Source organism: Myiozetetes cayanensis, unplaced genomic scaffold (genome assembly GCF_022539395.1).
Source record: "Myiozetetes cayanensis isolate MyiCay16 unplaced genomic scaffold, myiCay2020 scf4, whole genome shotgun sequence".
Classification (NCBI taxonomy): Eukaryota; Metazoa; Chordata; class Aves; order Passeriformes; family Tyrannidae; genus Myiozetetes; species Myiozetetes cayanensis.
In genome coordinates this window covers 36,212,652-36,238,100 of record NW_026087631.1, presented here as the reverse complement: position 1 = coordinate 36,238,100, position 25,449 = coordinate 36,212,652, and the positions used below count along the sequence as shown (strand labels likewise).

Here is a 25,449-nt window from a genome sequence, read left to right as displayed (position 1 = left end):
TTTAAACGTACCTCCATTTGACAGACTGTCTACGTGCAGCCTGAGGGACTGATGCCACACTGTCCATAGCCATGGAGGCAGACAGGGTATGGCATTGCCTTTGGTCTGCTAAAGGGCAAGTGGCCCTGGGCTGCATGTCGTGCAGACCAGTTGCAAAGGGCTGTACATAGTGGAGACTTTTGCTCCTTCACCAAACTTTTTTTAGCAAAGAAAGCCTACTCCTCTTCATTTGTTTGAAATGTAGAGAAACATAATTTCAGCTGACAGATAACACAATCCAGAGCTCAAGTGAGTGGAAGGAGATTTCTCATATTCTTTGCTAAATCTGTTAGTTAGATGTGTTAGCTTTCGTGTTACGTGAAAATAACATGCAAATCCAAGAGGGAAGAGAAAATACATGACTTTTCTTTTGCAAGAGAAATTACCTGTGAAGTCCTCCTGTTCCCACTGACAAGTCACAGCTTTTCTCTATATATCATGGGGCAGGCTGGATTTTCTATCAGGACAATTAGAATAGGCACCCACCTTGCTGCTATTAAATACGCATTTTAAGTATTCTCAAATCTGGCTGGGCTATAGTTTAGTGTAATTTAGGGAGCAGTTTCAAGTAGGAGCACCACTGTTTGCATAAGCAAAGCTCAATGCAAGGAGCATGGCACAGTCTCATTTGCATCCTTCCCTAGGATTTGAGGAGGTTGTCAGACCTTGAAAAATGATGAGAAGTCACTCAGACTGTAGAAACCTCATGACCTTTACAAATGGAATAATGTATGTTGTATAAACATACACTTTATGGTATTAGTAGTTTGGAGGACAGAAGAACCAGGTCACCAGAGGAAGGAATGTGTGGTCTGTAGTAAGCAGATTTTTTTCAGACTTGAAAAGTTACGCATGTGTAACGTTCACGTGGAAACAGAGAAAGATTTTTTTTCTCGGTGCATTTGCAACAAGACAGAACAAAAGTCATCTTTGCTTTGCAATTTTTGAGGATCTAATCCTAAAAAAGCCTCAACACATTCAGTTTTGCAAACCCTTCATGACTTCATTTGGTTGACCTATAAGTAAGAACTTGCAGGTCTTCTGTTTGAAGCTCGTACAGTGCAATAATCTTTTGACTGCATTGTGGCTGCTGTAGATATCTATCACAGCCCAGTGGTAAAGATGAGTTTTCTGGGTGTGCCTTGCACTCATATGCTGCCAGCTGCATCATAACATTGGAATTCTGAAACAGTAGCAGAGGCCAAGGGGGAAATGGCCAATAGGGACATAAGGCATGCCCTAGCAGACAGGTTTGCCAGTCTGTCAGTGGAACAAAAGCAGAACAAGTGCCTCACCATGGAAGAAGGCTGAAGGAGAGCAAGTCTGTAAAAGGGAGTAGCTGCTTTTTCAGGTTTGTTCACCTTTTATAATCTTTTGGTCATCTCTCCTGTCACGTGGGACTGTGGGACACAGTATAATTGTTAGTGCTAACCCCTTCTGTGTTCCCAGAGGACAGAGGGCGAACTGAGGTTCTTTCCTTGTCAGTGCATAGGAAGACTTGAGACTTGTTCTCCCTTCTGCCTGTTGATTTTGTTTTTCAGGGAATAATGCGGGGATCCAATCAAAGGGTGAGGAAAGTTTCATATTTTGTTTGTTTGAAACGTCCAATGCTTTTATGTGTCATTTTTAGGTCCTCCTCAGAGATAGCCAAACCCAAAACTTTTCTCGGTGTTTAAAGGGCACTTATGGCAAAACCCAGGAAAGGAAGTGGTACACACAGAATCATAAGAGCAAATAACCATGTAGAAGCAAAACCTTGACTGTATGCAGTTAAGGAAGCAGGAAGAGACTTAACCTTCTGCTTAGGAGTTTACCTCAGCCCAAAGAAAACAAACTATAAAATAAAAAATGCATAAGATTCTGCTTTCCTCACAGAAAGCTGCACAGTGTACTGCAGCCTGATAGAACTGTAAAGGGGAAAAAAAAAAGATTAGGAAAAGGGTAAATAATATGCTCAGAAGTGATTTATAAAAAACTGAGTTCTGTCATGTTCCTGTGATGTTTTCTCTAATGTTCCCTTTTCTTTCTATGCATAATGAGCTGCAACAGGGCAGACCTAGCCATCTAACATGGCTGATCAGATGCTGTGCTATCTTTCAGTAAAATAGTTCAGCAAAAGGTAAAGATTTGATACGTGCTTAAGTTTTATATAAGGGGATAGAATTTGGGACTGTCAGCCAAGCATATGGTTTATTCCTTCACAGGCTTGAAAGCTCCATTTACTTTTCATATTTCCTTTTGAAAGGCCACCAGTAAACCCTTCCTCGTGTTGAGGTACATAATTATTTCCTTTTCCATTTAAAATTAGAAGAGAAAAAGCAAAGAAGAGAAAAGTACATCAAAACCAGAGCAATCTTCTTTGAATTTCACCTTTATACCCACTTCTACCAGGCTTGAATATGGCTCAGTCTCTGAATGTAAGTTTCTTTCAGGTCCTGCTTCTCAGACTGATGTCCTGGGATGCTTTTCAGGCTGTGTATATTTCTGAAAACAGAGATAGAAAAGAGTTAATATTCTGAAGACAGTATGTTTATTAGCCCTTCCCCCTCTGGAAGTGTGTATTATATGAGACATGCTACATGGTACTCCCCCATCCTTTGCCAAGTACTTCTGTTTCTATAGCAAAGATCTCTAAAGGTTAGTATCATGCAGTTCATCATCTGAACTAAGAGAAGGGTGTTGGTGGTGAGATCATAGTCTCCAGTTAGACATGGAAGATGGACCAGATTTGCCACCATAAAATAATACCATCAGAGTTTTATACAGCAACTCACACACACAATAGCCTGTAAGTTGTTCAATCATTAATCGTTTGGAAGAAGTGAATTAAGATTGGCATTTACCAATTAAGTGCATACATATCTGCAAAGGCAGTGTTTTGCCAAAATTCAAATACAGCTTTCTGCTTAAAGCAGATTTACCTGTACCTGCTTTTACCTTTACCTGCTGTAAAGCTTTGAGTAGGCTGGAAGCAGCATAGAAAGAGAAATGCAGATTGATTAATATCTGCTACTTATTCTGAAAATAGAGGGCCAAATCTAGCTATTCTGATATATCCCAATTGTTTTAGCATGTAAACGATCATTTTTAGGTTGCTAAAGCTTGAAAGCCTTGTGTACCTTAGTTTTAGTATGCAAGTGGTGTCTCTCTGGTCCCTAGGACCCATTATTTATTATATTAATATTATTGCTACATGCAATGGCAAATTTATATATGGGTAAACTGTTGACTTAATTATTATTTTTTTTCCTGAAGGGTGAATTTAGCTCATAAGGCTCATGCATTGAAAACAATGACAGCGTTGTTATTGTAATTTATTCTTAAGTACTGTTTCTTTGTGTGTGTATGGGTCTAACCAAGTATGGCCTTATGTCTATCTGTAGCCAAGCTGAGAGACTGTTGGCCAACTAAACCAAATCAATTACAGTAAAAAAAAGAGAAAAATCAAAGGCCTCACCAAAAATCAGTTGTTAACCCCAAAAGACACCAAACACTTGAGTTTCAGCCAAGTGAGAAGAGCCATGCCAGCTATAGCAAAATGAGCTTACAATGGGTAAGAGCTATGGTGCCCCTGCTGCTGTGGGCAGGTGGGAGAGGGATGGTCATCTTTCAAGGAACTGCAGCAGTGTGTTACAAAAAGGAAGGCTAATTCTAACCCAGAAAGATAGAAATTCTGGGGTTTAAAGTATAGATCCTGTGATGATTTAAGTTGTAAAAGAAGCAACTGAAAGGTTAAGCTGCAACAATCACAGATTTATTTGATTTTTCATCAGATGTATCTCCAGACAAGTAGGAAGTGAGTGCCTGGGAATTATGCCATTCCTGTAATAGTCACTGGTTTGCCTTGCATAAATGCCTTTAGTTCTTCCTGGAAGATCACTTCCTATTCAATTTGGCCGCTAAATATCTCCTTAAGGTCCACTTAGAGTCTGATGCCTGTGAAAAACCTGACAAATCACTGATGACCACTCAAGGATAACTGTTTTACAACAGCTGAATTAAGTTGTTTTTTTTTTTAAAGAAACAAAACAAAATGTTTTGAAGCTGTATTTGCACAGGTAATGTGGCAAGGCCCAAGTGCCTTTCTGGGCTCATTCTGGATCCTCCATACTCAGTTTGCTATAGCCTGTACCAGTACCTTTCATTTAGAGTAGAGTACTGGGGGAGAACATGTAAACATTTGTTTATTTGTTTGTACTTACAACAGCTGGGGACCAGTCTTGCATGAGTATTTGTTGCTGCTGTATTGTAAAAATTAAACAACAATAGCACTACACAAAAATGTATAGAGAATAATAAGTAATGAATGTTGTATGTGATAAATACTTCAAATAATCAGAAATATGCAACTGAGCAGGCCTATTTCTGGGCCCAGGCAAGGCTGACAGGTTAAAAGGTTATAAAAGGTTACTTGGGGGGAAAAAAAAAGAAAAAAAAAGGCGTTATTAATTGCTTTTGTTGCCTTGTTAGAGAGTAGGTACTTCAATGTGCCAAAATTTCTATTCTGGCAATAGCTTGTAGAAACTACCGGTAGCTTGTAGTGGTGCTGTTATTGCATAACCAGATGGCCATCAGTCTAGACTTGTTCTTTGCTGTTCACAGTGGTTTTGTATCCTTCTTCTATGGGATTCCATCAGAAATTACATCCCCCTTTTATGTGAATGAGGTATGCAGTACAAATTTGGAATTCTATCTAAACAATCACTTGGCCATTTACACTTGTTTTTTCTAGCATGAACTTAGAAATAGTTGAGTCTTCACAATTGCAATAGAAATAGTGGAAAAAGAAATTAAGAAACTTGCAAAATGTCTTTCTGTGGCATCATGTCACATCATAAGCTGAGTCTTTCCTATGACTACTTTTTTCTTACGCAGCTATGCATACATTTATAACATTACCCTGCCTGTTTGCTTGGCATCTTGAAGGTCCATTCTCTTCTCAGAGTTCTGGCACAACAGATTTCATCAGCACTGTTCCACATGTGTACTGCCAGCAAAATTTTGGACAGTATTCTCAAAAGCAGACTCAGCAGATGATTTAAGTGGGCATGCAACACAACAGGATTTTTTAGTGTTGGTAGTTCACTGAGCGGTGATAATGGTGCCTGTCTGCTGTGGCTCTTAGTGTCCATCAACCAGTGAGACTGTGTTTCAGCCTCTCTGTAAATCTTCTCTGCTGTTCTCATGAGGCATATGGGAACACATTTGAAACTTACAGCACTTATGATGTTGTAATTGGATGAGGTGTTCTAGATGAGACACTGTCATGCTTACCACATAGCTGTGTAATTTTTGTGCTCTTTAGGAAACACAGCCTTAAAAGGACTAGCATAATCTATGGATGTGCAGAGATACAGGGAGCTGATTTTATGTTTTTATCACAACCTTGTGGAGAGTGATTAAAGAATGTGCCTTCCAGTTAGGAAAAACAAGTGGAAACAAATTATTTTAAAGGGTTGTTGAAAATATTCCAGAGAAAAGTAATAAAAACAAATGGAGAGGATGTTTTCCTGGGAGGAGGGATGGACTTCTGTCTCTTTGCCTCTCCAAGAAGAGTGTTGATTATGTGTATTTAATACCAGATCTTAAAAAGCTGCTAAAATATCAGAGAAAGTCTCCTGGAGCCCAAGCGAGGGAGGTGCAAGCCAGACAAGTTAATGATTAAGAGACAAAGAAAAAGGCATGCATTTTTATTAGCAATGAAAATAATTGCACATTAAAACAAGTGGATAGTTCAGACTTTAAAATCAAGACTGGCACAGTCACTTTCTGGAGGCAGTCTTCTGCTAAGCACAAGTCATTTAGCTCAATACTATGCTCTGTACACTGTAGAAGGTTAACTTAGGTGGTGTAATGGTCACATGTGGTGGTAAAATATTAAGACCTATTGTTTGTGACCAGGGAGAAACACTTTTACTCTGTGACATTGAATTTTTTCATTATGGGCAGAAAGATGTTAATAATTTATATACTAAGTATCCTACTGTCCATGGCTGGATTCAGTCACATCCAACTCAGTGATTTCAATGTGGTGGGGTGATCCTGAGTTGCCTGTTCTGCTGGGACCCATTCAAGAATGTGGTGTGACCCTCTCTGTTCAGCTTCATCATCAAAGGTAGGTTACCTGGGAAGTGCAGTCCTGTGCCTGCAGATATGTTTTGCAGGATAAGGCTGATGCATCATCTCCAGTGTGACATCATGTTTGCTAGTGAGTGAAATACCTAGAAGTCCAACTCTGTTGGTGGGATGTCTCTGAGACCTTGAGATGAGAGGAGAGACTTTCTGCAGTATGCTCCCTGTTGCCTTCTGGCTCCCTGTAGCCATCTGTGGGAGCTGCCTGCTAGTAAGGGTACAGCTATGTGGTTATTATTTAACACCACATTTTCAGCATTTACCCTTCTTTAATTTGTTGTCTTGCTTCATATTCTGTATTTCATTTCTCTCTGAAGTGTTTTAACTCAGCTTTTAGCTTAATAGAACGTATTTTTGCAGTAATCAGTCAAGATTTTAAACCAGAGATGATATACTCTTAAAAGTACAAATAGCAGGTCAAGTGCAATTGCCATTTAGAATCAAAAGGAGGAAAATATATAGCTGCCATTTGAATGTTTGTTTATGTTTGTCTATGACACAATGTCATGAGATGACTTCTTTGTTTATTCCATCTCTTTAGCCAAGTTCTGCTTTGTTTCTTCAGTGTAAATCCGGGATAATCTTTTGAATTTCAGCAGAGAGATTTTGCTTTATCCTGATACTAAATGAAATCAGATTTTGACCTGAATTTCCCAGTGCGTCTGCTGCTGCAGTATCCTCCCACTGAAGATGGTGTCATTATGGCTGGGGCCCCGAGTTTGCTAAGTTGATTTTTTTCCTTAGCTCATATACCCATCACACCTTATGTGTTTGGTTTACTTACATTGTTCTTACATTTAATCTCTGCCCATTTAGTCATATTTACTGTCAGTTTTTTATTTGTTTAGTTACGCAATGCAGCTCAGAAAGGTTACAGGAGTGGACAGAACATAACAAGTTACAAATGCATTCTGTGCAGACTTCTGCACCTTTCTGTGTCTCAGTTTTGACAGTGTGGTTTATGGAGGGATTGTTCATTCAAATGCTTGGTTTATATAAGAGTATTTAACAGCAGCTGTAAGAGTACTGCAGAGAAGTATTGGATATGTTTTTAATTTATTTTTGCTCTATTGTTTGTGAAGTCCTCCAGGAGCTTTGTACTGCTAGGGCCAACACTGGGGTAGGATGGGCTCAAAATGGAGAGGGCCCGCACAAAATTCAGACTTTGTTCATTGCTGAGTCTTTGGCAGCTGTGGAGAAAACCAAGTAAAAAACTGCTTTTGCTGGAATTTTCCTACTGATGCCAGTAGGACAGATTCTCAGCCCCATTTCCTGTCTCTAGCATCTGTGTACTTTTTAAGATGGTGATACTGGTAACATGGAACTGGACTTTTCTTTCTGGGAAAGGAAGAGAGGCGTTCTTCTGGCAGTACTGGCAAAGCAGAGGGTAAGAGAATTCCCCAAGAGGCAGGGTTGGATGACAAGTTTTTCAGAGGATAGGGACTAGCACTCATTTAGTAGTGTTATAAGTAAAATGAAACTGAGTTGAAATATAGTAATAAAAATTTATTGAAGATTTATAGAAAATGCAAATAAGCAAAACAGCCTGCTGGGCGGCCAGGGAGTGTCCTGCTCCACTCACGGTGCGCAAGTGCAGTAGGCAAAAACAGTAACTTCTATTCCCTTATCAGTTCCCCTCCCATAGTTACTTGTTCTCCTTCTATTGGATCTGAGTTTGCAGGTCTGGTTCTGGTTGGTTTCTTTGCAAGTCCGTTGTTTTGGTTGCCAGGTGCTTTCCTGTCCATAGTTTTAATTAGTCCTTAGACCTTGAGGTGTAGTGTGCAGGCATCTCTAGATGTCCATCTTGGATATTCTGTATCGTTTCAATCCTTGTCCTTTCTTTGGTTACTTTATGCGTGTTGTGAGACAATAAGCTTTTTAGAAAAATAAGAAACAAAAATATTTACTTAACAAGGCACAATGGTTTGTCTTTCTAGGTTTAGAACTGCAAACTTCATGCTTTTTCAGCTTACAATGCTGATAGATTAATGAACCATTCTACAATTTACAGTTTCTTACCCGTAATAGAACAGTGATTATAATGACATATATATATAAGAATCTAACATGCACTACAGTTTAATGAGTAAGCTACTATTACTAATTTGATGAGTAAATTTAACTACTACTACTTATTACAGTAGCAATTATTTTTAAAGCTCAGGTCACAAGGTATGCCACACTGCAGAGCCCAAGGTGGCACGCCAGGACAGCAGTCCTGCTGGTCTGCGTTGTGACCAGTATTAGCAGAGGCAAAAGATACTGGTGAACTCGTGTCTGTGGGGAAAAAAGGTGTGTTTTGGTTCTGACCTATCTTGTTCTGACTGCATTTTGGGCTTTACTTGCAAAACCAGTACTGAGGAGGAAATGAACATAGAAGACAAATTCCTGCTGAATGCAGGGGAGCTGCTAGGGTAGCTGGCCAAACAAAGCATACCCATATAAATGCATCTCCATGGCAAAACTTAAGCTTATGCTAGACAAGTGTTTGACAGAAGTGAAAAACATAGGTATCATGAAGTCTTATTTCATGTGTACCTGGCTACTAATGAAGAAGCTGGCAATGCTCCACCCTGCAGCCACCAGCTGCGGGGACGGCAGCGAGCCCTGGTGAGTCTGGTGTGCTGTGGGGAGAATTCAGCTTTCCTCACACTATGCAAAGGCTACGGAGGGCCAGATTGCATGCTGATAGGGGGTTTCTGGCAGGTGCCAGATGGGTCTGGTGGAGTTCGGCTCCTCGGGTGTGCTGCCCACCTAGCACACTCCTAATGGATCTCTTGCTTTCCGAGCTCACTCCAGCACCAGGTTCCCCTCGTGTGCAAGCATGTGGATACAAAGTGTATTTATGTGCGGTGCATTTGTTTTATGTTTCTGTAGGCTTAGGGTGTGGGACACACATATTTTTCTCTTGTGGGCAGTGGTCCTTCTCTGCAAATGCTGGTGATAGGAATGGGAATAGGCTGTGGCATTTCTCCCCAGTGCAGTTATCATCAGCACTCCATTTTTCGTCTTTTAGTCATGGAGGCGAGGTGTTATTTGTATAGGTGATCACCCGCTTTGGAACAGATGTGTGCCCAAATATGGCGACAGCAGTTGGGCTGCATCTGCATAAATCCTAAATTATTGACAGGGTTAAGTCCTGCAGTTAAGCAGTCAAGGCGAGATTCAAACCCTGGCAGAAGCTAGCGTGATGTCTGTGCACCCCAATTTAATTCACTGTGTTTAGGATTTAAGTTGCAAATGGGCCATTTCAAGGCAGGGGTTAATTTCAGTGTTTGCAAAGGCAGCTAAGTGCACTGAGGTTAAATTCATGAGTGGATCCTCTCTGTTTTGTACAGATTCAGCAACACAAGCTGTCCGTCCAGTTGGCTAACCCAGCTAAACCACCCGTAGAGCTGCTTTACTGAGCTTGAACTTTGCAAACTGATAATGTATTCTACAAAATTTAGCACAGTCTCTTAAATATTAAAGGTTTTAATGTAAACTTTTGCTGAAAGGGGAATGTATAATAAATTGAAAACCTCAAGGACTTCAGTGAAGTTTCTGTCCACTATGTGGACTAAAACCTGTGTCCATCTTTTCTTTTACTTCAAAGTAATACTGTAGATCATGTTTGCAAGAATAAAATTTATCTTATTGTAACCATATATTAGCACTGAGAAGGAAAGCAGTTGAACAAGTGGTAAGTAAATCAGAGTATTAAGTTGCATTTAGTTAAGAGAGGGCATATTTGGTGTTCTTGGATTAGCTTAATTTTAAAACTTTTTGGCTTTGGATGAGAGTGTTCTGTTATTGTTAAAGGTACAAAATTAGAAGAGGTGTGAGAAAGGTTTGCTTTGTTTTCTAGTTAATTGTCTTAATGTATTTTAAAAACAGCAGCATTGCCTCACATGTGTGCTCTGCAGCAGTCCTCCTAACATGATGATAACTGGCCTTTTCCCAGGTGACTCTGAGTTCCATGTCTTCTTATCCAGCAAATGTGCTACCCTTCAACTATTAATATATAAGCTTAGTCTTTTTGCACAAAGCACTAATGAATGGCACATGGGCACTTTGATTCTTTCCACAGTATGCATCCTACTTTACAGGCAAGCTTGTCTCCATGTGGCTGTAAGCACGGACTCCGTCCCATCCTGGCCTTGCGATTCCTTTCTGACTTCCGTTTTGTCTTCTTTTCACAGTTGTGCATCATATCAAGCGCCACAATATTGTTCTCAAAAGAGAACTGGGAGAAGGAGCCTTTGGGAAAGTCTTTCTGGCAGAATGCTATAACCTGTGTCCTGAGCAGAGCAAGATCTTGGTGGCAGTGAAGGTAAAAGAATCTAGGGTTTCCATTACTAATTCATGGTTGCAACTAATGCGGTTTTATTTGTAATTTATCATGTTTGCCTATTCCGTAATACAGTGTAACTGTTCTGATACATGTGGAGAAGTTCACAAGGCTAACTGAGTGTTAAGAGAATGCAGTGTTTGATTTTGCTGTGGATTATAAAACGAGACCTGTATCTCATATGGAAAAGAGAAAAACAGATTGTGTCACAAGGGGGTAAAATCTTCTATGATCTATGTAGAGTACAATTAGTGAAAAGGAATGTCTAGGTCATTAAAAATACAAGTAGCATATGCGTTATGTATCTAAAAAAGTAATCTATTACTAGCTAAGTGAATAGGTGTTGTGGATAATTTCTAGGCAAAGAACGCCCTTGTTTTTCAGGACTCTGACATTCTTCAGGTCTGCAGCTGAAATTATCTGAGGGTAATTGTCATTAATATAGCTGCCAGGAATATTAAAACAAATTTGTGGATGGTATTGTCACATACTGTTAAACACTGGCAGTATGGAAATCCAACAGTCATCATATGTCATATCTGGAGGAGTGATTCTTGATTATATACAGCTCCAATCAGTGATCTCAAAGTCCAAAGGATGAGGAAAATGAATGAAAACATCTTTGGATTTTCCATTTCTTGCCGGGGGGGAGTGGTGGGAAGAGATTTTTTTTATTCTTCTAAAGGGCAAAGAGTACCTGCTATGTTGGGAATCTACCAAGGATTAAAAAGATTTCCAGATTGATCTCAGAGCTTGGAGACCAAGCCTGTTTCACTGCATGAAGTCTTTTCATCCCCCTAAAATTCAAGATCTCAGATTGGCTGTTGATCTCAGCTAAGGATGTAGCTAGAAAACAATATCAGTGAAGCTACTCTCTCAAAATTTGCAGAGTTTCCCTGGAAACAATCTCTTATCTCCATCTGTAGTGTTCTGCCAAAACTTGAGCAAGGTGTCCAGCATTTGAAGTATCTCATTAAATGCAGATGGAATAGATGTTTCGAATTTGGGCTGTGCCTAGAGATCAGAAAATTAATTTTATCTGACCAGTCACAGTTAGGCAGTGATGGGTACATGAATGAAACCATACAGTAAAAGAAATAGAGTAGATCATATTTTTTCATTTGGTAACAAGAAGTAGAGTTTTGGACCTGACAGTGAGAGAACATGAAAGGAGAAAAGACCTATAGAGTGCTCCGTCAAAAATAACATGTTTTTGGGTTTGCCAGGGTTACAATCTTTATGATACTTGGGAGTTGTTCGATCACACTGACTCTTGAGAAAAAATTAAGCCCTGAAGGGATATAACATAGACAGGCGAAAGCAAGAGATAGGAGATGGCAAAACTAGATCTGAATGAATTTTCTATTGTATTTTGGTGAAGCTACAGTGGAAATTGCCTTTCCTCTATCGCTTTAGGGAACTCCTTGATAGCAAAATAAAGGTATTTCGGTTCACTTGCTCCACTTCAAAGTCCTGACTGAATGGAGCCTAGCACTCCTGCTATTCGGTGCTGCACTGCACTTTCTCTCTGCATAGTTCAAAAGGAAGAACATTCAGCCTTTAAAGGTAGAGGTGTCTCCATGGATTTAGATGAGAAATTTGTCAGTTTTCTGGACAAGTTGTCATACCTTCTTTTTTTTTCTTTTTTTTCTTTTCTTTTTTTTTTTTTTCTTACCAAATGCACTCTTTGTAGTGTCCTTAATAAGCATGTTGCAGGCAGCTGTGAGAAGAATCATCTCTGGGGACAGGTTATGCCCATTTTATGTTTCTGCCACTGGCTCTTAAAGACATGACTCTGGCTGCTGTCAAAGAGCAAATTTTTTGGTGAACTGAGCTACTAGATTGATCGTCATGTAAGAGGGGTTAATTGCCTAACACTTCTGTCTTTTCCTGTGGTAGCAACATAGATCACAAGTATCCTTCAGTCACAGTGGAGGTCAAGGGATGGGACCTAACTGGAGTGCAGACAGCTATCCAGAGGACTCTGTCTGGACCCCACTGCTGAGCACAGCGTTTGACAGTGTCTCAGTTTTAGTCTTAGAGGAGCAGGCTTCAATGCCGCCAGCAGGCAGCTCCTCCTGACACACAGCAAGGGCTTTAGAGAGCTGCAGCCTCATGAGCAGAACCAGAACACACCCATGACCATGACATAGATTTGTTAAGACCAGTGGAATATGTACTTGGTGAGGAGTAAGAGATAGTACTAAGGGGATTTCAGCAGCAAGGAGGCACAGTCTCACTTGCATGGTGGATGCTGGTGGTCCCTTGTGGCTGCCTGTGTCTGCCAGTTGCTGGACAACTCTAAGGTTCATGCCTGGCCCTCAGCATCCCTCCTTATAATTCAACATCTTTGTGCCTTCTTTTCAACCAGCTGGTATCCAAAATGCTGACATTGCTGCGGCAAATTATTTAGTAGCTAAGAGGCCCAGAAAAATCTAGGAAGACAAAATCAGACTTAGCATAAACAACACAAAGAGCTTGAGCTTTTGCTCCTTGGGAGAGGAGAAAGACAATTTGTTTAAATTAGTTTTGATTAGTTTAGTCTTTTTGAGGGCAGCACAGAGTGTTTAGAAATGTTTGCCGTGGGACAAACCCTGTGAGCATGGGCATTGTACTAGCTTTCCCTCATGTGAGTTACCACATCATTTCAGCACACTGTTTGATGCAGGCACTTTCAGAGAACAGAAGGTGGAGGAAGGAAAAGTCACTCTTTCCTTGAGGGGCATTTTGCGGTGCCACTGTGGTTGTTCAGGCCTGGGCTCAGTGCTGTCTACTCATAGGGTTGGATCCCCAGGCACAGCCTCGCGCTTAAGTGCCTCGCACCTGTCCAGAGCTAGAGGTGAGGCTGACTGACAAGGCACAGGTTAGCAGCTGCCTCTGACTCCCTTGGGAGGTTGGAGGGGGATTCACCCTGTTCTGCTCAAGGGTAGAGCTCAGCTAGCAGATTGCTATGTGGATGAGATCAAGAATATTTCCATGGCACCCTCACAGGAAAACCAAAGGTTTCCAAATTTTTGGATCTTCATTTCCAAGAAGGCGGAAAACCACCCCTTTATTTCTTGAGCACACATACCACTCAGCTTTTGTGTGGTGTTGGGGAGCAGTAGCAATGATTTCATAGGGGAAGGCTGAAACAGTAGAAAGGTCATATGTCATGAGAGTTTCGATACCAAGTCCTGCTGATATTGGTGACAGCCACACCTCCTGCTCTTGGTCTGACTTGCTCATGAATGGAGCTTTGTGGTGTCAGCGTGGGGTAAGGAGTTGGCAGTTCACACTCACTACAGAGCACAGATCTGCACAGAACAGATGGACAAGGACTCTGTGGAGGAGGCTAAGTGAGGGTTGATGGTCCAGCTGTCACAATGATGAACTCGGCAGATGTGGAGCTCCTGTAAGAACTGGGGGCTCCCTCTGTTGCCCAAGGAAGCTTGCCCTCTTCCTTACTGCTGGCCTGAGTGGCTGGAAAGTACATGTGGTTGAACCTCAGATCCTACTTGGGAAAACCTCCTGTCAACTGGTGAGCGTGCTTTATATGCAGAGCTTTGGCGTACTTGTCAGTAATGATAATAGTAATTAATATGTCTTTTTCTCTCTTTGTGCTCTTATGGTTTTATTTTGGTTTTATTTTTTTTCTCTTGTGCTGAGATCAAGTTAAATGCATTAGTCATTGTCATCTCTATGTAAATTCTACATACTTACAATTTTTTTCACCTTCCAGTCTCCTCTTTGCCTGATTGTGCCAGCTCTCTCTCATGCATTGTGTCTATTCTGTGCACTGCATGAAATAACAAAAAGAAGATTTTGCAATGGTGGGTGACAAAAATTCAAGTCACCCCTTGGTGAAACCCTGCATGAGTTTTACCTGAATTTTAGACCTTTCTGCATTTTGCTGTTTGACAGAAAATGCAGAATTGCCATGGCAACTGCTCTGTCATACGATAATTTTGTAGTTTCTGGGAGATAAAAAGCATCTTCTCAAATATGCAATATGCCTTCCTCACAGGACAGAGCTGTCAGCATTTTTACTGTCTTTCCGGGGAAAGAGCCCACTGGAAAGAGGATCAGCCTTTGTTTCTCCCAGTCAGATCTTTTTCCAGGTTGCTATTATTTAAAAATGGGGTTTATATGAATTGTTTTTCTAATTCTGTTGAGAGAAATTACAGTCCAATCACTTTATACATTACACCACCAGAGGAAATTCAAATGACAACAGAATTATTCCCCATGGTTTCATTACATATAATGTAGACTGGACTATGGGTTGGTTCCTGTATCACATTGAAGCCTCATCCCAGACCTTGGAAGTGTCCTCAGTCAGTTCAGATGTGATTGTGTGTAGACCATAGTGGGCAGCAAATTTGATATCCATGATACAGCTGTGTATACTGACATATCATGCCTAGTGAAATCTTGACAATGCAATATCCTTGTCACGTCGTTATTGGTAAAACTTACAGAAGGATTCTGGGCCTGAAGGCATTTGAGATTCATAAGTAGGTCGCTCAGGAAAGGGACAGCTGTGGCATAAGTGATTGATTTCTCTTGCCTCTAGAATCCACAGAGCCTGAAATCCACAGGGAAAAGCCTCTGAACTTGGAAGACAGCTATCTAATCTACCCTGCTCCTTGTTCCCCCATCTGAATCTTATTATGGTAGTTTTTCATTTTTCAAGACCCAGGGTTGCAATTTCACAAGTAAAGCGAGTGTTTTTTTCTGACAGTCATCTACTGGTCCCTTCGTCGCGTATGCATATGTATAATACTAGAAAAAAGGATAGAATTGTCCCTGTGGAACAAAAATCTTGAACAAACCATGACTATTGTAGCTAAAAATTCAGTTTATTGGTAGAATGATTGCACAGTATCAATTTGGTCTGTGTCTCTTCTGATGAGTGTAGTTGATCCCATGATGTGTATATTAATTCAGGATGGAAGATGAAGTGACTAGATGGCAAGGAAAAAGCATCTTTAGTTAAAACTTTGCAACTACTTTTGTATATCTTGTCTTCTCTTGTATTAAGCCTATTGTTAAAATCCAGAGGTACAAAGCCCAGACAGCAGTTTCTGTGAAGAATAATTTGTGAACATTGATAACTTACCATCTTTCCTTTGCAGTTTTTAAAATATCGTTTGAGCTATTATAGTGCAACCACTATACCTCTTGAATATAGAGTCTATTAGTGGTTTATTGTCAATTATAATTATTCCTTATTTAACTGGTGTCGAAACTTGCTTTTTTTTGGTGCATGAAAGTGTTGCCTTGCTCATAAACTGTAGTTCTTAAGAAGAAATCTGAAACAGCCTATGTTCGACAGTTTAATTAGTATTATTTCATTATACAACTTTTAAGCCTCCTATTTGATCCAGTGTTGATATATTGCTTTCAGAATTAAAATATGAAAGAATTTAGAGCTATATAAATAAAAAGTGGTGAGAAAAAAATGACACTCCAGAATTCTGATCTGCATCTGCCTTCCTCTCTGCCTATCACTTCAGGATTGATCCTGAAGTTACTTATGCCTTATTTTAGGCACGTGAGTAGATTTATAGAACCTCAGAGGAGTTTCTGGCTCAGGTTGTAAGTTCTGATCCAGGGACATAAGCTTGTGTAAATCTACCTAATGTGTAGCACACCATACGGGCTAACATCAGCAACAGCAATGTTAGTAATACATAAAGAATGCATCTACATTACCAACAAGTATTTTAAACAAGCAGAGTTTTATTTTAAAGAACTAACAAGAAAGGTAAATACAAACAGGATACTAGGGGTTCTGTAAGTTAAATGTGAAAGCGTACAAACCAGCTGTGTACAGTGTATAGTTTTGGATGAGATCAGTTTATTTGCTCAGTGTTTGGAAAACACTTACCACAGCAAGAGCATGAGTATTCTTACATCCTCTTAAAAGAAAAATTGTTGTTCAGGATAACATGTGGCAGGAGAATGAAAATTGTACTGCCATTATTTAATTGCACTTAAGGATCACATCTGCATTTCTAAAAGAGTTATTAAGAAAATACTTCCTTCATCCTCTATGCTGTAGTGTGTCCTTATCTTACCCTTACAGTGCTGTTCTACATGTTCCCTACCTTCTGTGAACATCTGTCCTTTACATTTTCATTTTTTCCACTTAGACACTGAAGGATGCCAGTGACAATGCCCGCAAGGACTTCCACCGTGAGGCAGAGCTGCTCACTAACCTGCAGCATGAGCACATTGTCAAGTTCTATGGTGTCTGTGTCGAGGGTGATCCACTCATCATGGTCTTTGAATATATGAAGCATGGAGACCTTAACAAATTCCTCAGGTAAATCCATGAACATATATTGTGCTGCTGAACCAAAAGTGGGCAGAGAAGGTAGGTGTTACTGGTACTTAATCAAATTAACTACTACCACTGGAAAATACTAACATCTAGAAGTACAAATTGTGTGACTCTTGTCTTCTGTACTGAAATGTGGGGCGCTGTCTCTTTGCCTGTTTGGAAGTACCATTAAATCAAGCCTTATGCTTTTTACCAAACAAATGTGAGCCAAAGAAATATTGTTTCCAATGTATTTCAGTGTATTCTGAAATGTTTGGTTATAAATCCTACAGTAGGAATCATTTTCTTGCAGGCTTTCTGGTAGCACTTGGAAGATCCCACTCAACACCTATCACTATCTGTAGGCGTCTAAGAGCTTTTGAAGTCTAAACCCTTTTCTCTTCCCTCTTCTCAGTGTTTTGGAAAGACTACCATAAGTCTTCAGCAAAAAAAAAACATGAACCATGAGAGCTTCTGCAAATTGGAAAATGCTGCATCTTGGGGTCTGGATTAGGGCTTTATTTCATAAAACTGTTCAGGAATGTGCATCGGAAATTGAAATTTGACAGTAAAGGAGTCATAAATAAATAGATGATACCTAAGATTCACAATAACAGGTAACTTATGAACCAGGAAGTTGTGAACAGAGGCTTCATGTATATGCCATTTCCACTAGCCTGCACTTATTAACATAAAAATAAGCAGTTAAGAGATAGCTTTTGCTACTATATTAAAAATATAAGGGACTGTTGTTTCAGCACCTTCTATGTAATTTTCATCAAAATATATCACAAAGACATTTCAATATACAGAGTCTCTGCTGCTGAAGATAACTAGGAGTTAGCACCACTTCAGAAAGATATCAGACTGATTGTCTCTCTGGCAGAGGATTTAAATATATTTAAAAATTCAAGGCATTTACATTGGCCTGCTTGGTCGTCTTCTGTGAATCAGAAGACAACTACACTTTCCCTAGATGCCATCCTAGTATGTTTTCAGAACACTGAATTTCCATTAGAAAAAGATAGATTCTCAGCTGATGAAAAATAATTTCTTATTCCATAAGAAATACTTAAGCTTTATTCTTTTTAACTCTGATTTTGAATTATTGTACAGAAAAGTAGTTCGGCATATTTCCTACTTTAGGCCTTCACTTTTTAAAAAATTGTTAATCAGCCCTTATCTTTAGAACATAAAATGATTATGCTGGGACAAGCTGTTAAACCTCAGCTCCAGTTTGTCATTCCTCTTATATTTGCTGCAGCTTGTGCTGCAGACCACAGGTTTGTAGCAGAGCGGGCTATAAGAACCTGTATTTCTTACCCTGCAGCGCCACCAAAGGCTGTTAGGGAAAAATTGATCTGAAAACTTAACCCAAATGAGCCTGGCTGGCTGCATGCAGCCAAAGGCTGTTTAGGTCTAGGACTAAAGCCTCAAAGTCACGCCTACCCAGTGCTTGTTCTGACTAGTGAAGTGTATTGTCACTGCAGAGAATATCTCTGTCAATGTTCTTGGCTGTTGTAAACACTGAGGATCACCTAATTTATGATCAGCATCAAGAGAATAATCACGGTGGATGGAGCATTAGGAATAATCTAAAAGTTTCATTAGATACAGACTACGTTCTCATGAAGGCTAGCAAAATATCATGAGTTCTCTAATTTAGCTACTCAGAGTTTCATGTCTCTGAGAACAGTTATTAAAAAATCCATGCATGATAAAGGTACGATGTTTTTCAGTAAGAATTTGCCTGTGAGTTTTAGTTGGAGATTTCATATCCTCCCATTTATTCCCCTCTACCAACCAGACCAGGTGAATGGCTGCATGTACATACCCTGTGGCAGAGAACCTGGTACCAGATGCCATCCCAGCAGTGCTACACACCCTCCATTTCTTTCTCACATCTGTCACTTTTCTCATAAATTTTTTCCCTTGAGGCAATTTTAATATCATATTTCTAATAGGTAGTGTCATATTTGATCTCACAGATTTGATTAATTTGCAACTCTTTTGCAAACTCCTGTGCCCTTCCCCTAGAGATAAATTAAGGCCTCACCTCTGTTGATTAGGAAGGCAATTCTCTGAAACTCCCCTTTATAGGAAGGAAGGCTTTGAGAGGAAATAAAAATCAGTTCTAGAACATTTTTCAAAAGCAAAAGTTGATGAGGGGAAGAAGAGAGGTGGTCTCTTAGAAAGAATAGTCTTCAGGAACAGAATAAAAACAGCTTCTGAAAACACAGGAAAATTGAATGAATGGAAAAGGATATTCAGAATATTGTAAGCTATATCAAATGAATGATTGCTAGATGCTCTTGTTAATTGGATAGGGATTAGCTGGTAATTGTTACTGTAAAATGTTGTGCATATAGTATCTTCAAGATATGAGGATGTGCATGCTTACTAGAGCTACATAGTTAAGGTGGGTGAAGCACATGTGTCTCAATACTTCACTGGGCCTTTCTAATGCAAAACGTATCTGTTTTTGCTGGAGTGCATAGAAGTATTTTCCTTAATCAGTTGTCTGTTGCACCTTAGAGATTTGCTAGCTTTTGAAAAACGTGTATTTATGAAGCTGTTTTGTTTCAGATAGCGTGTGTTTTGTGTCCTCATCCTATCCTCAAGAATTCCCATCTCAGATAGGACTCTCCCTTGGTGATGAAATAAGCAAAAATTCTTTCCTGCTGTGCATTTGGATAGGAAACCAGAAGTAAAAATCTAAGATTGCTGCCCTTGTTTCTCAGATCTCAGAAGGAAGTGAGCTTTTTCTTCTTTAAGAAAAGATTGGAGGGGTCAATGTCTTGTCTCCTTCTAGAAATCAAGGCATGCCAATCATAGGAAAAGTGATGCTATGCATGCCACTTCATTGCCTTTCCCTCAACTGTCTTTCACTCTTAGGTGTGTTTGTCAGCCTTTCTCTGGAAAAGATTACTAGAATGGAACAGGAGAAAGTTGGTGTTTTCTGACAGATGGGTGTTATTGTGAACACATGTACCTTATTTCCTTTAGTAATATATATCCTATTGTGTAAGGCTCTTCACACCACCTATCTTTCCCACAATGAAGGAAAACAGCAAATGAAAAAAGCCAAGATACAATTTTTCCCCTGTTTCATCAAGGAATTTGTAGCCCTTTTGACTGCACTGTGTGGGTTTAAGCTCACTAATGCCCTTCTCCTCTCCATCTTACAAGTGCCCTGTCTGTTTATCTGCTGTGTTTTGGTGCAGGGCTCATGGACCAGATGCAGGACTGATGGCAGAAGGTAACCGTCCTGCTGAGCTGACCCAGTCCCAGATGCTTCACATTGCCCAGCAGATTGCATCTGGTATGGTTTACCTGGCATCACAGCACTTCGTGCATCGGGATCTTGCTACTCGGAATTGTCTGGTTGGTGAAAACCTACTGGTGAAGATTGGGGATTTTGGGATGTCTAGAGATGTGTACAGCACAGATTACTATCGGGTAAGTGAACTGCTGTAATAAGAAATAATCTAGATCTTGTTCAGTCTTCTTACCACATTGGCGTGACTGATTCTGCTTTTACACTCAACCGTCTCACTGACAAGTAATTTAGAGGCTGGCATATGGAGATCCTGGTTTTGAGTTTGAAAGTTTTTGTAAATTTGGAGAGTTAATCAGGGTAAGATTGTTATGTTTTGTTTATATATGTTGGGTTTAGATTTTAATAATAAATCACAGAAATGTCTTTTTCTCTGGGCAAAAATTTTGCATGTTTGCTTGGCTTTAGTGAAGAAGAAGGAGCAGATGAAAATGAAGAGTTGATAATCCAATTTGGTTCAACACTTTGAAGTTAATAAAATATATTCTTAAATATTGCAAAGACAAATGGAAATTTTGACTTTGAGGAGGTTTAGAATGTTTCAGTTAACTAGAGAAAGTGTAAGTACTGGACAACAGCATGACAGTTATTTTACTCAAGAAGAAACTAAGTGAGAAATTGTTATACACTCAGCACCTGAAAGGCTGTCATTAAGCTTCTCCTGACTTAAGCCAGGGCTTTAAACCTACTTCTTATGGTTGTTTTGCAGAGGGTAAGAATAGCTGGTTGCGCTCGTTCATTCTGGCTCATTTTGCTGAACATGGTTACCATAAACTGATGTTTGAAGTTTGCAAAGACCTTCTAGGATTGCTGGGATAAACGTAACCGTGTTCATTAATTACTGTTGCTGACAGTGTTTTTGTGCTTTATGTGGCAAGTCATGTAGTGACAGTATCTGCTGTTTGCTATCACATTTTGTAATTTCAGGATTGGAATTTAAGTTGTCAGGTGTTTGTGGCTTGGGAAAGGCAATCTGTGGCCAAGCTGTTAATTTACAAACCCTATAGTTTATCCTGTAAAGTAAACTAACTCGTCATCTTTAACCACATGTTCTGTATCTGCTCTCACATGACTTGTTGGCAGTGAATTCCTTATAGCTAAAATGAAGGCCTCTTTCTTAGCCACTCAATTTGGGCTGCTGTGTTAGTAAAGGAGAGTGTCACCTCAGCATCACTGTTTGTGGGATGTCTGGAAAGCGAGTGTCTCTACATCTGGGTGAGGCTGATCAGGGCAAAGGAATTATTGATGAATGCTGATTCACTTGACAACTGAGAAGTAAGTCTTCCCTGTCTTCTTTCAAAGATAAACCTAGTGTTAGTAAGCAGATGATCCAGATTTCTTGTATAAATTGTTCTTTTGGAACTTGGCACTTCAAGTTATTTGATCAATATAAAACAAGCCTGACTGCACTTTAGAATGTAGAAAAAATATATGGGATGGTAATCAGTGCCTCTATTTGCAGATACATCAGTGAACACCAAGGGCCAGGATTTCTTTTTTTGCATCTGATTTTGCATATTGTATTTTTGCAATACTTGGTGGGACTCTGCTCTGTAGTTCATTTACCATGTTATTTGTTACACTAAAGAATGAATGTATATGCTGAACAGTGACTGTTGACAAAGATCTTTACAGTCAGAGGCAGCATTTTTAAACATATGCTTTGCTTATTTTTGGATAAATAATAGTAACTCCCTGCTACATAAAAACTACCTGCAAAAAGGGATAGAAGCTCAGTAATCATACGGGCTTCCAGAGACCTAACTTAGGCACATGATAGTGTACTGACTGTGGCATCATCTTACCTGCTTATATACCTCTGGATTTAATCCTTGAGTCTTACATGTGAGTATTCAAGCAAAGCTTCTACCCAGTGAAACATGGATTTAGAATAAGACCCATAATCTGGAGAAGGCAGGAGTTCACTGAAGGAAATTCTGGGTAACCCAGATAGTCCTTCAATACCCTCTCAAAAGACCTCATTCAAGGGGTACACTGCATTTCCCACTGCCTCTCATACAGAAACATTCTCTTTCCTTCTTCTCTCCATCATCATCATTTACTTTTGAGGTCTAGGATGGGTTCTATGTGGTCCACTGTGTAACAAAGCAAAAGAAAGAGGGAGTTATGTGAAGAGGGTGCAATCGTGGATGTGAGAGAGGGAACAAGTAAGGTGGGAAAGGTAAATGTAAAGAAGTGTTAGTATAAGACACAAACATGGATGAAGGGAGAAAGAAGTAAACAAGTGTCAGAGGGGATAATGTAAAATAACACGGCTATGTCCAAGCTGATGGTGTAAGCTTGCAGAGAGATGGGTGGATATGAAAATCAGGCTGAGTAGTTATTTGTTCTACATAGTCAAAAAAAAAAAAAAAGGATCATTTATCTGGCCTCTCATGTTCCAGCTGGCTCCTAACTGGTGCAGAGGAGGGACAGAGGCACAGCCTGCCACACCACTGTATTTCACAGTGATAAAAGTTGGAAGTTATAGTTGAGGCTGTGAGGTTTTGGCATGCCCTGTTTGGGCCATATGTGAACTGATCAGAGGCTGGTCATGAAATAGTCAAGACAGTGGTAACTTCCCAGATGGTTACCTGGAGAATTACATCCATGGCAGGCCTAAGTCAGCAATAACACTGGAATGGCACTGACCTACCATGCCCAATTGTTTCTAGCAGGCTAAGTCTTTTTAATTGCTGAGGTTTGAACACATACGGAGAAGCAATTTATCCCCAACCCTGACAGCTTTATCTGATGCTTGTTGGAGGGATTTACACAACTCCAAAATGTTCTGCAATAAATGGTTTGGCATTTGTGTTTATTAATACATTGGAATTGTTTTTTCGGGATCTTACCATCCAGTCATGATGTTAGATTTGCCCAAGATTATTATTTATAGCTTTCTTCTGTAAGATAAGGATGATCCCAAGTCATTGTGCACTGTTAGATTGTGAACGACATTATGCATTGAATCAGCTCAGTGAGAGGTACTTCAGGGAAGAGGGGGAGAGAGCTATGCCTTAGGCTGGGAATGCATGTGATGTATGTCTGATTGTGCAAGCTTTCCTCTTTCTCCCCCGTTCTTTTTCCCTTTGCTTTTCATTGGGCAGGAATCTTGTAGGTGGGGAAAGCCCTGATGTACATGCTAGCATCCACTGTAACAGCAGTAGTTTTCAATAATCAGAGCAGATGAGCCTGGGGACATGAAGAAACTGCAATGGCTTTTCTTGCCCAGAACTCCTGTCCACCCCAGGCCAAAGTAAAACAACTGTCAAGTAATTGGTTTGGTCTGCGTGCCAAACAGCTCCATCAACACTATGCTGCACTGCAGTCCTTGTAGCACAAAAGATCCTTTCACAAAGTTATTTACTTGCAGAGCTTAGGTCTCAGGTTCATTAGGGGCTTTTATTTGTTTTGTTGGTGACTGGTTTTTGTTGTTTGATTCCCAGCCTCCACAGGTCAGAGTTTCCTGTCTTTCCCTCAGATACACAGGTATTGCTTCAAAGCAGCTTTCTGTGTTTTAAAGTATTGACACTGAATCATAGGAACAATTACTTTGTTATTATTTGTTCTTACACTCAGAGATAATATATCAGGGCCTTCTAGTCTTCCAGTTGAGGTTTGCAAATGGTTGACTAGTACTTGGTCTTAAAATATTTTCTGCATTTCTTTATCATAAACAAAAAACGTAAAAAAAAAAAAAAAAGAAGGAAAGGAAAGAAAAAAGGAAACAAGTCAACTTGTCCCAGTACTTGGAAAAACTTAACAAGGATGTGCTTTAAGTATCCAGCCTGGTTAGCCAACTACAGGCTTGAGCCAAGATTTTGGATGAAACTGTGATCTCCCAGACTAAGCAAGAGCTTTGCCATTAACTTCATTAACCAGAATTTCACCCTTCCACATTATTGTTTGTCCAGTGCAGGATAGGGACTCTGTTTCTGATTTAGATTTATGGAGCTCATTTGTGTAATCCCTATTTAGCTATTGTATAACCTACTTGCCTTTATGCAACAGCACAAGGAATAGTGGAGAAAATAAGGACTCCCTTACTCTGTTTGTACAAATCACTCAAAACTCTGTCAAAAGGCTTGGGCTGTTAGTGAGGTTTCCATCTTCCTTTAGGCCTAGTTTACCCTAAACAGCAGAGTGGTTCACAAATTACAGATCACAGAATATGTCAAGTTGGGAGGGACCCACAAGGATCATCAGGTCCAACTCTTAACCCTGTACAGGACCATTCCCAAGAGTCATAGCATATTCTTGAGAGTATCATCCCAACACTTCTTGAACTCTGCCAGGCTTGGTGCTGTGACCACTTCCATGGGGAGCCTGTTTCAGTGCCCAACCACCCTCTGGGTAGAGAACCTTTTTCTGATATCCAACCTAAACCTCCCCTGGCACAACTTCAGGCCATTCCCTCAGGTCCTGTCCCTGGTCACCACAGAGAAGAGATCAGTGCCTGCCCCTCCTCTTCCCTCAGGAGGAAGTTGTAACTGCAGTGAGGTCTCCCCTCAGTCTTTTCTTCTCCAGGCTGAACACACCAAGTGGCCTCAGCTGCTCCTCATATGGCTTCCCCTCAAGGCCCTTCGCTATCTCTTTTGCCCTCCTTTGGATGCTCTCTAAAAGTTTAATATCTTTCTTTTATTGCAGTGCCCAAAACTGCACACAGTATTCAAGGTGAGGCCGCACCAGTGCAGAGCAGAATGGGACAATCCCCTCCCTCAGCCAGCTGGTGATTCTTTGCCCTGATGCAAATCCAGGACACGGTTGGCCCTCCTGGCTGCCAGGGCACTGCTGACTCACATTCAACTTGCCATCGACCAGGACCCCCAGGTCCCTTTCTGTGGCACTGCTTTCCAGCACCTCCTTCCTCAGTTTGTCCGTAGATCACAGGTTGCCCCATCCCAGGTGCAGAATCTGGCACTTTCCCTTGTTGAACTTCATCTGCTAGGTGATTGCCCAGTCCTCTAATGTAGTCCTCCAGCAGTTCCTCCCAGTTTAATATCATCCGCAAACTTGCTCAATATCCCTTCCAGTTCTGTATCCAAGTCACTTATGAAGATGTTGAAGAGCAGAGGGCCCAAGATGGAATCCTATGGAACCCCACTAGTGACAGGTCACCAGTCTGATGTTATCCCATTCACTGTTACTCTCTGTGCTTGACCCATGAGCCAATTGCTCTCCCACCACATGATGTGTTTATCCAGCTGTGTGCTGGGCATTTTGTCCAGAAGGATCCTGTGAGAGACAGTATTGAAAGCTTTATTGAAATCCAGAAAGATTATATCATCTGGCTTTCCTTGA

The 25,449-nt window shown here is 40.3% G+C and overlaps 1 protein-coding gene across 2 annotated transcripts in view; it reads left to right on the top strand.

Moving 5' to 3' along the window:
- Nucleotides 1–25,449, top strand: part of NTRK2 (neurotrophic receptor tyrosine kinase 2) — a 203,105-nt gene that overhangs the window by 136,603 nt on the left and 41,053 nt on the right. For both annotated transcript variants that reach the window (XM_050329716.1, XM_050329715.1), the window contains 3 exons: nt 10,353–10,483; nt 16,639–16,811; nt 20,033–20,267. In XM_050329716.1, coding sequence (XP_050185673.1) covers nt 10,353–10,483; nt 16,639–16,811; nt 20,033–20,267 — 539 coding nt within the window. The remainder of the gene's footprint in view (nt 1–10,352; nt 10,484–16,638; nt 16,812–20,032; nt 20,268–25,449) is intronic.